General features: G+C 43.8%; 1 protein-coding gene across 2 annotated transcripts in view; it reads left to right on the plus strand.

Moving 5' to 3' along the window:
* PHLPP1 (PH domain and leucine rich repeat protein phosphatase 1) overlaps positions 1 to 13,619 on the plus strand; it is a 257,597-nt gene that overhangs the window by 154,505 nt on the left and 89,473 nt on the right. For both annotated transcript variants that reach the window (XM_081562281.1, XM_081562280.1), the window contains exons 5-6: positions 7,556 to 7,702; positions 8,834 to 9,064. In XM_081562281.1, coding sequence (XP_081418407.1) covers positions 7,556 to 7,702; positions 8,834 to 9,064 — 378 coding nt within the window. The remainder of the gene's footprint in view (positions 1 to 7,555; positions 7,703 to 8,833; positions 9,065 to 13,619) is intronic.

Here is a 13,619-nt window from a genome sequence, read left to right on the forward strand (position 1 = left end):
TCTCTATGATCCAGTAAATATACATAATAGAGATATAAGGAGTTAGATGCATGAATATGATACATTTTAACCTTTGGGTTTAATGTAAGGAACTAAACACTCTTCCCTTTTGTCGAGTTGAATGATTTGGAGAGAGTAGCTTGGAAGATGTTAGCTGGGAACTTAGTGACCGAGGAAAAAAATCCATTTAAAGTTAAGTGAAGACTCTAATGCCGTAGCACGCTATAGTGCTGTCTAGATTGACCAAGAAGCTAGGCCAGTGCAGGGACAGACGAGTGGCTGCTGTTCCCTCAGCAGCAGCACTGAGGTGTGTGCGCTTCCCGCTCTGCTGTTGGTAAGTTATGGCTGTGAAGCTGGAGAGAGAAAGGGAAGGGTGATAGGTTGCGCCCCTGGAGAGCGGAGCACGTCTTGTGTCAATGGATAGGATCGTTGTTACTGTCCTTCTGTCTCACACTCCTGTGAGTACAGGAGCGCAAATGGAAGAAATACCATTGCCCTGGCCGCAGTGATGTGTCCGCTCCGTCCGCTTAGCGAGTGCTGTCCCCACCTTTGACCTCCTCTCACCTCTCAGTCCCCACCCTTTGCAGATCCTCATGCATTTTGCTATAGGGCCTTTAGGATACCTAGTTTGCAAGGGACTTTGATGCTTTTTTCTCACAAAACACAATCAGAAGCTTTTGTCTCTGTAGATGACCAAGTGTGTTTAGTTGATGTGCTCTTGTGTGACACCTGGGATGGAGACAGAAGTGTGCCTGGAAACTTCAGACTAAGTCAGACCTGAGTTAACACTCACACTGCCCACCGCCATTTGCTCAATGCAGAACTGTACCGTGGAACTTCATTTGGAGAGCTAAGATCACTGTTTCTTAGAGTGGATGAATATTAACTTGATTTCTTCTCCCTATTCTGAACTCTATTACAGAACAAATGAACATGAGTTATACCTCTTTTCTTAAGATGTTTTGTTTGCTCTATAAAAGTAAAGCCAGTCTTTTCAGGTTGTTGGGTAGTTTGGGAGTGTGGGCTGTGCCTGAATTAGTGTGCAGGTGAGTGTGCGTCGTGCTCAAAGTGTTCATTGTCCTCCAGGGCTGACAGGCCACCCTCTGTAGGGGGAAATGAGGGTGAAAAGAGTGTTTTCCACTCACTGCTCCAAGGCCATTCTTCAACCTGTGACTTAGAATGATTAGTAATTGATATCTGTTTACATCTAACTCTCTAATAAGATGTAATAAGAAAGCAGAAGAGAGAAGAACTGATGTATCTACTTTGAGTAGCTTTGTTTAACCATGGCACTGTGTATGTGCCTGTGTGTGTGTATACCCAGGCAAGAATACTGGAGTGGGTTGCCATTCCCTTCTCCAAGGGATCTTTCCAACCCAGGGGTCAAACCCTGGTCTCCCACACTGCAGACAGATTCTTTACTAAGCCACCAGGGAAGCCCATACATGTAACAGATTAAAAAAAAAAAAACCCACACAGCTTCTTTTCCTTTTAATTTCTAAAGTATCAAAAGTAATCTTTTCATTGATCAACTGATAACTACAATTATCACAATCATCTTTAAAATAATTTTATGAATCTTCCGTTGTCTGATGCATAGATTTGCCTCTGCTTTCCTATATTGAACATGAATGAAGTTACTGTAACTTCTTTTCAAGGGTTTAATTTTATGGTTTGAGAACTGTTAATGTTAGTTTATGTTTAATGTTAGTCGGTGATGGCATCACCGACTCGAGGGACATGGGTTTGGGTAGACTCCGGGAGTTGGTGATGGACAGAGAGGCCTGGCGTGCTGCAGTTCATGGGGTCGCAAAGAGTCGGACACGACTGAGCGACTGAACTTGAACTTGAATGTTAGTTTTAAAAATAAAATTATTTAAGCTATTTCACCAGATATGTGTTTTTCCAAAGCCAGCCAAATTTTATTTTAGAATCTGGATCTGTGCACATTTGATTACTTACCTGTCTCACCTGTTAGCACGACAGAACTAAAAGTCTTTTATTTTGTCGGAGACAGAGATTTCTAGTCTTTTCTTCTGTAAAGGTGTGCGGTCACCTTGCTCTCTCCTCTGCGTTGTTTTTTAAAGGGAGCAAAGGTCATCCGCCCCTCCTGATCTCCTGTCTCCCTGTTAACTGAATCGTCGCTCTGAGGGATCTGTATCACTCATTTGAAGACCAGAGGAAGGTGGTTATAGGTGACCTTCCTTCTTATTTTCCTAGGAAGGGGTTTTTGAATTAGCAGGTGTGTATAACCTGACTGCTTTCCATAGACATAAAGAAAAGGTGGACCTCTAAGAAGACTAAGGGTTAGAGTTTCCAAAACAGTTGAGTTTTACTGTGTTCTGAACAAGAACTTTAGTTCTCAGAAACAATCCATGCTTTTTGTTGGCTTAACAAGCCTGCTGCATGCTGTTTGTTTCCAGAAGCAGTTGGGGGTAGGCTGTACAGGGCAGCCTCTGCCGGAGGTGGACCCAGAGTGAGAGGTTTCAGGTGCTTGAGCGGGGATCAGCCCTGGAGGGTGTAGGTTCCAGGGCAGGCATGCAGACGGAGGCCTTAGACCACATAGCTAAGTGTGTGAATAATAATAAACTAAAACCTATTAACTGAAACAGATTCTCTCCTCCTGCCTTCACGCATACACTTTATGACCACCTTTGGATTCAAGTTTAGAATCTCCAGACCCTTTGGGATTCTGTGGCAGGAAGGGGGACCCTTTCCAGGGCCCGACTGTGGGCTCTTGTCTGACACTTGGAGATGAATTGTCCCAGGAGACACACGGGCTGACAAAACGAGAGACTTTACTGGAAAGGGAGGCCAGGGTAGGGAGCAGCGGGGTCAGGGAGCCCAGGAGCTGCTCTGCCACGTGGCTGGTGGTCTCGGGTTTCCCCGTGATGGGATTAGCTTCCGGGTTGTCTCTGACCAGTCATTCTGACTCCGGGTCCATCCTGGACCACGCAGCTCTCGGCCAAAGTAGATGCCAGAGAGGAGGGCTCTGGGAGGTGGGAGGACGTGCGGCGTCTCCTTTTGACCTTCCCCGAGCTCTTCCTGTTGGTGGTGGCTCAGTAGTTCCGTGTTCCTTACCAGGACCTCCTGAGGTAAAAGAACTCATGCAGCTGGTGCCTGTGGTGCCGGCCGGGGACAGTCTAGTCAGCTCGTTCCCATAATGGTTCCGCGTGGGACGGGGGGCAGTCTAGTCAGCGCGCTCCCCTAACAGTTCCGCGTGGGACGGGGGGCAGTCTAGTCAGCGCGCTCCCCTAACAGTTCCGCGTGGGACGGGGGGCAGTCTAGTCAGCGCGCTCCCCTAACAGTTCCGCGTGGGACGGGGGGCAGTCTAGTCAGCACGCTCCCCTAATGGTTCCTCATTGGACGGGGGGCAGTCTAGTCAGCGCTCCCCTAACGGTTCCTCATTGGACGGGGGGCAGTCTAGTCAGCGCTCCCCTAACGGTTCCGCGTGGGACAGGGGGCAGTCTAGTCAGCTCGCTCCCCTAATGGTTCCTTGTTGGACGGGGGGCAGTCTAGTCAGCACGCTCCCCTAATGGTTCCTCGTTGGACGGGGGGCAGTCTAGTCAGCTCGTTCCCCTAACGGTTCCGCATTGGATGGGGGCAGTCTAGTCAGCGCGCTCCCCTGGTGGTTCTGCGTTGGACATGGTGGCGCGGGGTGCCCGGCTCAGTGGCCCGAATCTCCTCCTCTCCCGCCTCCAGCTCCGTCTGGCATCCTACAGGGACGAGGACCCAGCAGCCCGTGTGCCCAGGCTCTGGCCGCTCCTCGGGCTATGGGCGCAGTGTCCTGGGCGGGTGGCCCAGGGAAGAGGCCTGCACGAGCACTGAACAACGTTTGGAGTTACTTGGGTGAGGAGTTCCAGGATCCTACTTATTTTTAGTATGGAGAGAATGCTTCTCTAGTGGAAATCTAATACAAGCCGTAGGAGTAATCAAATTTTCTGGTAGCCACATTAGAAAACAGAAGAAGAAACAGGTGAAATTAATTTTACTGATACAACTTATTTAATTCAATATATCAAAATATGTCAAAGTGATTTAATTAAATATATCAAAGTGAAAACAACGACAGATTTTATTTTCTTGGGCTCCAAAATCACTGTGGATGGTGACTGCAGTCACAGAATTCAAAGACACTTGCTCCTTAGAAGAAAAGCTATGACAAACCTAGACAAGTGTATTAAAAAGCAGAGACATCACTTTGCTGACAAAGGTCTGTACAGTCAGAGCTATAATTTTTCCAGTAGTCATGTACGGATATGAGAGTTGGACCATAAATAAAGAAGGCTGAGCCCAAAGAATTGATGGTTTCAAACTGTGGTGTTGGCAAGCACTCTTGAGAGTCCCTTGGACAGCAAAGAGATCAAACCAGTCAACCCTGAATATTCATTGGAAAAGACCCTGATGCTGGGAAAGACTGAGGATGGGAGGTGAAAGGGGCAGCAGAAGAAATGGTTGGATGGCATCACTGATTCAGCGGACGTGAGTTTGAGCACACTCTGGGAGCTGGTGAAGGACAGGGAAGCCTGGAGTGCTGCAGTTCATAGGGTCGCAGAGAGTCAGACACAACTTAGCAAATGAACAACCACAAAATCAAAATGATTGGTTCTGAAAAATTGATAGAACTTGCATGTACTAAGTCTTTGAAATCCAGTGTGTATTCTATAATTAGAGAAACATGTCAGTTTTGACTGGTCTGTTGCAGGTGCTCAGGAACCACCTGAATCTACTGGTACTGTGCCAGACAGCACAGCTGCAGGGGAGGGAGCCTGGACTCCCTTGTTATATAGGGACTCTTGGCCTGTACTTATTATTATTATTTATCTTTTCTCTTCCACTTAAGTTTGTCAACTGCCTTTTACTCATTCAGCTCACTGCTGATTTCCTTTCTTCTCAGCAGTGTTGTGGTCCTAGTAAACTTGTTTGCATAGATGAATATACCTTTTCCCTCATTATTGACAAATACTTTTCCAAAAGCCAGTGATTCCATTTTCCATTGTGAGTAATTACTGGAATTATAATCCTTCCATTCTCCACTTTCTGAAGTCTTTGTGCTATATTGTGTTGGATAATGTTCAGGATCCTTTTCCTTCATAGAGGAACTTCTTAAAAAGCAGTTCAGTTTAATTGCATGCATATTTTAAAACAGTGGCCAGTTCTACCAAAGGAGGGAACAAATCTAGACGGTAGGGTACTGTTTTTGTTTGGACTAGAACAGCAGTTTTATCTATTTCAGGACGAAGTTGCCAGAATTAGAAGGGAAAAAAAGCATCTAGTTAAATTTGAATTTCAGAAAAACAAAGAATATATATTTTTTAGCATAAGTAAGTCTCATGCAACATTTGAGACATACTAAAAAATATTTGTTTGTCTGAAATACAAATAACTGGAGCCCTATATTTTATCTGGCAACTTTATCTCAGGACTCTTTTACTGTCTCAAAAATTGAGGACCCTGAGCAGCTTTTATTTCTGTGGATTAAGCTGTTGATATTTACTATATTAGAAATTTAAGCTGAGAAATATTTTAATATATAGTAATTAATTTAGAAAACAAATAGACACCATTCTTGTTAACATATGTATTTTTCATGAAAAATAGCAACCTTCTAAAACAAAGAAAAAGAAGAATGGCGTTGTTTTATGTTGTTGCAAATCTTTTAAATCCTGGCTTAGTTGAAGACGGTTGGATTCTCAAGTCTGTTTCTGCTTCTGAACAAGTGTGCTGTCACAAAGACGTGTACCGTCTGGAAACCTCCCGTGGACATTTGGGAGGAAAGGAGAGTCAAAAGAGGCAAATGACATCTTAGTGTTGTTTTGAAAATAATTTTGACCTTGAGAACCTCCTGAAAGGGTTTTAAGGACCTCTTCCATTGCCTCCAAACTTTGCTTTGAGAACTCCTGGGCTGGAAATAATAGACGCTGTAATTCCAGCTTGTGTCAGATAGATTATAGATAGTCAGAATAGAGGATGAACATTCTCTTTCAAGAAGGACTAATGAGTCAAATGGTAAAATACAAAAATTTTTTAGTTATTATTTAGGTTTAGCAGTAATTATTAAGCTTTGTTTTTTACTTTAAAATTACTCCATCATCCAAGAAAACTGCTATCAATCTGTCAAATATGTACATTGTCAGTTTTCTATCTAGAATAAAATGTATATAGCTATTTAGAGCAAAGCTTTACATTTTTTATTTAGAATTCAGTAAAGAAGTCACGTGACAGTTTCTTTAAAATGTTGACTGGATTGAATTGAGTTTATTTTTAAGATACTGTGTCTGTTTTAGGCATTGTACACCTTGCCTAGACTTTAGGCATGGCCAGGTTTTAAAATAATTGACATAATGCAATTGGATTCACATCTCAAATAGAAAACGTATAGAGGTTGGCAAAGCCAAATGTGAGAATTTAGAGATGACTTCTTGAATTGATTTAATTGCTTGGACAACTGAGAAAATGAAAGACCCATTAACAAAGATAGAACAGGAGGAAGTGCTGGTCTGGGATAAAGATGGTAAGTTCAGTTTTGGACTGGAGGTGCTGTCGGTTGGTCAGGGGAGAGAAGAGGGGCCGTGACGGGTTAGAGAGCATTGTCCACGGAGCAGTGAAGCCGTGCCGAGGAAGACAGGGTCAAGAGAGAGAAGAAACTGACGAAGACCAGATCTTGGAGGAATACCTGACTGCGCGGTAGGCACGAGGAGATGGGGAAGAGAACAGGGGGAAAGGAGAGAAGGTCGGGAGAGAGCTGTGGACTCGCCAGGTGGCTCAGTGGTGACGAATCTGCCTGCAACACAGGAGACATGGTTTCGATCCCTGGACTGGGAAGATCCTCTGGAGAAGGAAATGACAACCCACCCCAGTATTCTTGCCCGGGGAATCCTACGGACAGAGGAGCCTGGTGGGCTACAGTCACCCCCCACCAGGCTCCTCTGTCCATGGGATCTCAAACAGTTGGACACGACTGAGTGACTCGACAACACCAACAGCAGGAAGAGGCGGCGAGGAAAGGGTGCCTAGAGCGGGCTGAGCAGAGCTCCTCCGGGGAGGCTGTGTGGCCCGCAGGATTGAGGGTGGGATTGAGAGGGAGGGATGGTGGCTGCCGCTTCAGCTCGGAGCTGCTGACTGGGCACCGCAGAGAGAGTGTGGATTTGATAGATTGGGAAGTGTTTTATTATTTCAGGTTTGGGTTTTTGACTTGTCTGGGTTTATAGAGAAATCCTAAAGAACTTTTCCTTCCTCTCTGTTACTCACACATGTGTTAATTAAGCCAGCCAACGTGAAGCTGAAGGGCTCACTCCAGCAAACTCACCTCCTCAGATATTCAACCTTGTTTTAGCTTGTTTTTAAATAGAACTGTCATCTTTTAGGTGGAGCACCAGCCTTAAAATCTGAAGACGTGCGCACCAGCTCTGCGGTTTGCTTCCCCTGTGAGGGCTCTTCTTTTTGCTCCGCTGAATTAGAGTTGGGCTAGATTATCTCTAAGGCTGTGCTGAAGTCATGTACTGTTACGCATCTATGACATTTGTCTTTTCTTTCTGTTTTGTTTTTGTGATAGGTTCACCAAGTTGAAGAGCCTTAACCTTTCCAATAACCATTTAGGGGACTTCCCACTAGCGGTCTGCACTATTCCGACCCTGGCCGAGCTCAACGTGTCATGCAACGCCCTCCGAGCCGTCCCGGCCGCCGTCGGAGCGATGCGCAAGTAGGTCCTCCAGACCTCGCTGCAGGCCCCCCGAGACCCCACCCCGGGTGCCGCGCTGGGGCCGTCGCACAGGAGGCTACTTAACCTGCTGTGCTGGTCGTAGACACCTCTGCCCCAAATCAAGAAATCCTGTTCTTGTGTAGAGTTCTTTTCTTAGCTTCTTTGAGAATCTTGTAAAAAATTAAAATATCCTTGTTTAGAACCAGTGATCCCTACAGATGAATGTGTCTAAACATGGAGGGAGGGGTTGGTTACTTTCTCATTTCCTGAGTTATGTTGAATTCTAAGACTTAGAAGTTAATTTTTTTTTTAACATATTTGCTTCCATTTTTGTTAACCGAAACTACTTACAATCTTACACATGCTCATTATGAAAGTGAAAGTGTTAGTTGCTCAGTCATGTCCAGTTCTTTGCGACCCCATGGACTGTAGCCCACCAGGCTCCTCTGTCCATGGGATTCTCCAGGCAAGAACACTGGAGTGGGTTGCCATTTCCTCTTCCAGGGGATCTTCCCAACTCAGGGATCAAACCTGGGTCTCCTACATTGCAGGCAGATTCTTTACCAGGAATATAAATACTATGAAATACTATAGCAAATACAAAATAAATGTTTTAGAAGCTCCCCAAATCCTACTATCTAAACATCTTTATTACCAATATTAGGAAAATATTATGAGATACATTTTTCTTTCCATTTATACAGAGAGAAGGATGGATGTACAGGTGAAAAGTGATGCCTCAGTATTTGTATTTCTTTTAGGAGAGAAGTACAGAATCTTCTCATATGTTTAAAGTCAGACTTAGAAGTTAATTTTTTAAAATAACAATGAAAGATGAGTATTCAGGCTGATTCACATTGCAGTCAGCTTGGGGTATTCCCATTTATGCCTATCCAAGTTGAGAGAATTGGTCGTAATTTTCATTTTCAGTAAAAGATTGAGATGCTTGGCTCTGATCTTTTCTCTCTGGTGTATTATTGCCTCAGGCCCTGCCCTTAGCATTTTGCAAAGGACAGTGCAATGTATTTCCTTTTTCTGGTAAGAGGATCTATACTTACGGAACTCTCATGTTAATAATAAAGATGTAAAATGTATACATTCTCTTTATAACTTTTACGTTTTCTTTAATAGCTTGCAGACATTTTTGTTGGATGGAAACTTTCTCCAGACCCTTCCTGCTGAGTTGGAGAACATGCAGCAGCTTAGTTATCTTGGTCTTTCTTTCAATGAATTCACTGACTTTCCAGAGGTGCTGGAGAAGCTGACAGCTGTGGATAAGCTTTGTATGTCTGGAAACTGCTTGGAGACTCTTCGGCTACAGGCTTTAAGAAAAATGTCTCACATTAAGCATGTGGATCTAAGGTAACCACTTTAAAGAAATCTGTCCCATTTGAGTGGTTGGCTTGTGTCTGGGACGTCAGTTGTAGCCCTTCTGGTAGCATTCTTCTGTCTAGACAAGCAAGCTGGTTAGTTGCAGTTAGGACCCACTTCTCTGTTTTTCCCCAGAGGGAACCCTGAAACTTGTTAAATTTTTTTTTTTTCCTCATTGATGAGTGACCATCTATCTTGAAGGTCTTAGTTGGTTTTGCAGGTTTGAGCCCAGTTTTAATTAGTAGGGCCATCAAGTCAGAGAAAACTATTTATGATGAATGAAAACCATGTCCCTGAGAACCAGGTGGATTTTGTTCTCCCTCGTCGCTCCCTTTCTGTGGCTTGAGGCAGCTGACATCGTTGAGCTCCTCTCCTTTCTTTTTTTTTTTCCCTTTCCTTGGTTTCCTTAATATAATATATTCATTAAATTTGTTACTTATTTAATTTGTTTATTTTAATTTTCTCTCCATCCAGATGGCTCTTCCCTTAGTTTACTGTTCTTTATAAAAATGTAAACCTCATCATCTTTTGTTAGGCCTGAGTTTGGCTAGAGCCTCCAGTCTCACCCCTTTGCAAGAGCAGGGAACCTGCATTTTGAATTCTGATCACACTAAACTCCAACTGAAAACACCCACATCCTCGCTTACATCATGGATGTATTTTTGTATATAGTTTACATATGGATGGGCTTTGAGTTCCTGCAAAGCAACGTATTGGGTTTAGGGCTTAATACTAACTTGCCCAATTTGATATTTTTCAATGAAAGTAACTTCCCCATTGGAGCTAAAGCTCCAATAACTTTGGCCACCTGATGTGAAAAGCTGATTCATTGGAAAAGACCTTGATGCTGGGAAAGATTGAGGGCAGGAGGAGAAAGGGGTGACAGAGGATGAGATGGTCGGATGGCATCACCGGCTCAATGGACAGGAATTTCAGCAAACTCTGGGAGATGGTGAACGACAGGAAAGCCTGGCGTGCTGCAGTCCATGCGGTCGCAGAGGGTTGGACACAACTTAGTGACTGAACAACAGACTTCCCCATTAGCCAGGGAGTGGTGACCACGTTAAATCTTCGGTGAGATACTTAATATTTCTGTGCAGCTGTGTTCTCATCTCTAGATTACAGTTAATAACAACGTAGTTGATAGCATTTGGGAAGGAAGAGAGTAAACGCGTCACTCTCTCAGCAAATGCTCCATGTTGTTCTCATTACCTGGTGAGAACTCTTCTGCTCATGAACCTTCTCTGCTCGGCATCTTTTCCCCTCTTTGGATTTTCTGTCCTTGTTTTTCTGCCCACTTTCCTCCTGGGTGATAACACCAGACCCTCCCTCAAGCCTGTCAGAGTTCATCAGTACAAAGTAGCAGCATCGCCTTTTGCTTCACTTTCATCTTCATTCTTACGGTTTGGCCCAGGGAACCCATTCATTCCAGTCCCGCAGAGAAGTGGTTTGCTTTACCTTTCCTCAGGCTGAAGGAATAAAGGCTGTCACACCCAGGGACATGTTAGCAATTTGCAGATGTACAGTTCTTAGTTCAGGGAGACCAAATGGTAACAATTTATCTGACTTTGAGAACTTTTTGAAGGGTGACAGGATAGGGAGCTGAACACATTGTCTTGTTAACTTTCTTTCTGAATTTGTTAACCTTATTTGCCTCTGAGTGGTGGCTCAGTGCCAAAAGAATCTGCCTTCAGTGCAGGCGAGGCAGGAGATGTGGGTTCCATCCCTGGGTTGGAAAGATCCCCTGGAGGAAGAAATGGCACCCCACTCCAGTATTCTTCCCTAGGAAATGCCATGGACGGGAGCTTGGTGGGCTACAGTCCATGGGGTCACGAAGAGTCAGACACAACTGCAATGACTGGGCACCCACAGCACACACACAATTGGGTTTAGAAAACCTTCATATTCAAGAATTTGAGCTCTTTTTAAATTCAGCCACCCAGAGATGTAACAATGGTCATACTGATCTCTGCTAACAAGCATGAGAGAGGATTTCTAAGTTACCTCGTGTTAGATAAGAAGACATCATTTTCCTTGATATGAATTAGCTTCCAAACAAGATCAATCTAATATGTTTGGAAGCAATTGTTCTTATTAAGAACTTTGTAAAGTCTTCACATTTCTAGTTCAAATTGGGTCTTTTTAGATGAGATCAGTTACAGAATATTTAGAAACCAGAATAGACTTTTATGCACTATAAATGTTGAATGATTGTGAGTAACTGCTTCCCTCCAGACTACTGAGCTGAGAAGGTGGAAATCTGGTCAGATTTGCTTGTAATTCTGCCTTAATATTTTCTACTGAAGCTAGTGGGGTGATTTAAGAGGAGTTTCACTTCGTTTCTGTAAGCCGAGGGCTAATTTTATTGATAGAATTTCTGTTCCTTCAGATGGAAATAGTACGTCAAATTAAAAGTAATCATTTTTCTTTTAATCTTACTCTTTTTCTCACGTTGACGTATTTAAGACTGATACTGTTTTTTCTATGGTGTGGTTAATATTCTCGCCCTTCTCCAAACTCTGAATGTTACGTTTCTCTCCTTGATCACTCCTCTCTCTGTTTTCTGCCTTGAGGGTTGGTCGCCTGTGCTCTCGGGACCCCGTCATTACCTCTCGTCTCCATGGTAAATACTCTTTATCTTGCTCTAACCCTTGTTTCTCTTCTTAGGATCAATTCTACTTCAGCTGCCAGTGGGATAATTTCACCTTGCTTTCTTCTTTTGACACACTTAACCAAATTGGATGTGAAACAGTTTAATTTCTTTAATGTATTTTTAAACTGGAGTATAATTGCTTTACAGTGTTGTATTAGTTTCTGCTGCAAATCAGCTGTATGTATATGGGTGTTCCCTCCCTCTTAAGCCTCCTTCCCACCACCCCCTGCCCCCACCCCACCCCCTAGGTCGTCACAGAGCAGTGAGCTGAGCTCCCTGGCTATACAGCAGTTTCCCACTAGCTACGTATTTTACACGTGGTAGTGTGTGTATCAGCGCTGCTCTCAATTTATCCCGCATTCTCCTTCCCATCTCTGCGTCCACTAATCTATTTATACATCTGTGCCTCTGTTCCTGCCCTGCAAATAGATTCATTAGTACCATTTTTCTAGATTCCATATATATGCGTTAATATACAATATTTGTTTTTCTGACTTCACTCTGTATGACAGGCTCTAGGTTCATCCACGTCACTGTAAATGACTACTTTCTTTATTCAGCAAGTTCTTTCCCATGGATTCCTGTTTTTGCTGATAGCACCACTTCATTTGGTTCAGTTCATTCATTCAGTCACGTCTGACTCTCTGTGACCCCATGGACTGAAGCACACCAGGCTTCACTGTCCATCACCAGCTCCCGGAGCTGCTCAAACTCATGTCTATTGAGTCGGTGATGCCATCCAACCATCTCATCCTCTGTTGTCCCCTTCTCCTCCTGCCTCAATCTTCCCAGCATCAGGATCTTTTCCAATGAGTCAGCTCTTCGCATCAGGTGGCCATAGTATTGGAATTTCAGCTTCAGCATCAGTCCTTCCAATGAATATTCAGGACTGATTTCCTTTAGGATTGACTGGTCTGATCTTGCAGTCTAAGAAGACTCTCAAGAGAATTCTCCAATACCCAGTTCAAAATTATCAATTCTTTGGTGCTCAGCTTTCTTTATACTCCAATGCTCACATCCATACATGAGTACTGGAAAAACCATAGCTTTGACGAGACAGACCTTTGTCAGCAAAGTAATATCTGCTTTTTAATATGCTTTCTAGGTTGGTCATAGTTTTTCTTCCAAGGAGCAAACGTCTTTTAATTTCATGGCTGCGGTCACCATCTGCAGTGATTTTGGAGCCTAAGAAAATAAAGTCTCTAACTGTTTCCATTGTTTCCCCATCTATTTGCCTTGAAGTAGTGAGACAGGATGCCATGATCTTCATTTTTTGAATGTCGAGCTTTAAGCCAACTTTTTCACTCTCCTCTTTCACTTTTGCTGCTTTGTCAACAAAGGTCCGTCTAGTCAAGGCTATGGTTTTTCTAGTAGTCGTGTATAGATGTGAGAGTTGGACTATAAAGAAAGCCGAGCGCCGAAGAATTGGTGCTTTTGAACTGTGGTGTTGGAGAAGACTCTTGAGAGTCCCTTGGACTACAAGGAGATCCAACCAGTCCATCCTAAAGGAAATCAGTCCTGGGTGTTCATTGGAAGGACTGATGTTGAAGCTGAAACTCCAGTATTTTGGCCACCTGATGCAAAGAGCTGACTCATTTGAAAAGACCCTGATGTTGGGAAAGATTGAGGGCAGGAGGAGAAGGGGACAACAGAGGATGAGGTGGTTAGATGGCATCACCGACTCAATGGACATGAGTTTGAGTAAACTCCAGGAGTTGGTGATGGACAGGGAGTCCTGGCGTGTTGCAGTCCATGGGGTCACAAAGAGTCAGACACGACTGAGCGATTGAACTGAACTTTCACTTTCATCTTTAGTTCCTCTTTGCTTTCTGCCATAAGGGTAGTATCATCTGCGTATCTGAGGTTACTGATATTTCTCCCAGCAATCTTGAT

The sequence above is a fragment of the Giraffa tippelskirchi genome, chromosome 14, assembly GCF_054371585.1.
Source record: "Giraffa tippelskirchi isolate mGirTip1 chromosome 14, T2T-mGirTip1v1.2.pri, whole genome shotgun sequence".
Classification (NCBI taxonomy): Eukaryota; Metazoa; Chordata; class Mammalia; order Artiodactyla; family Giraffidae; genus Giraffa; species Giraffa tippelskirchi.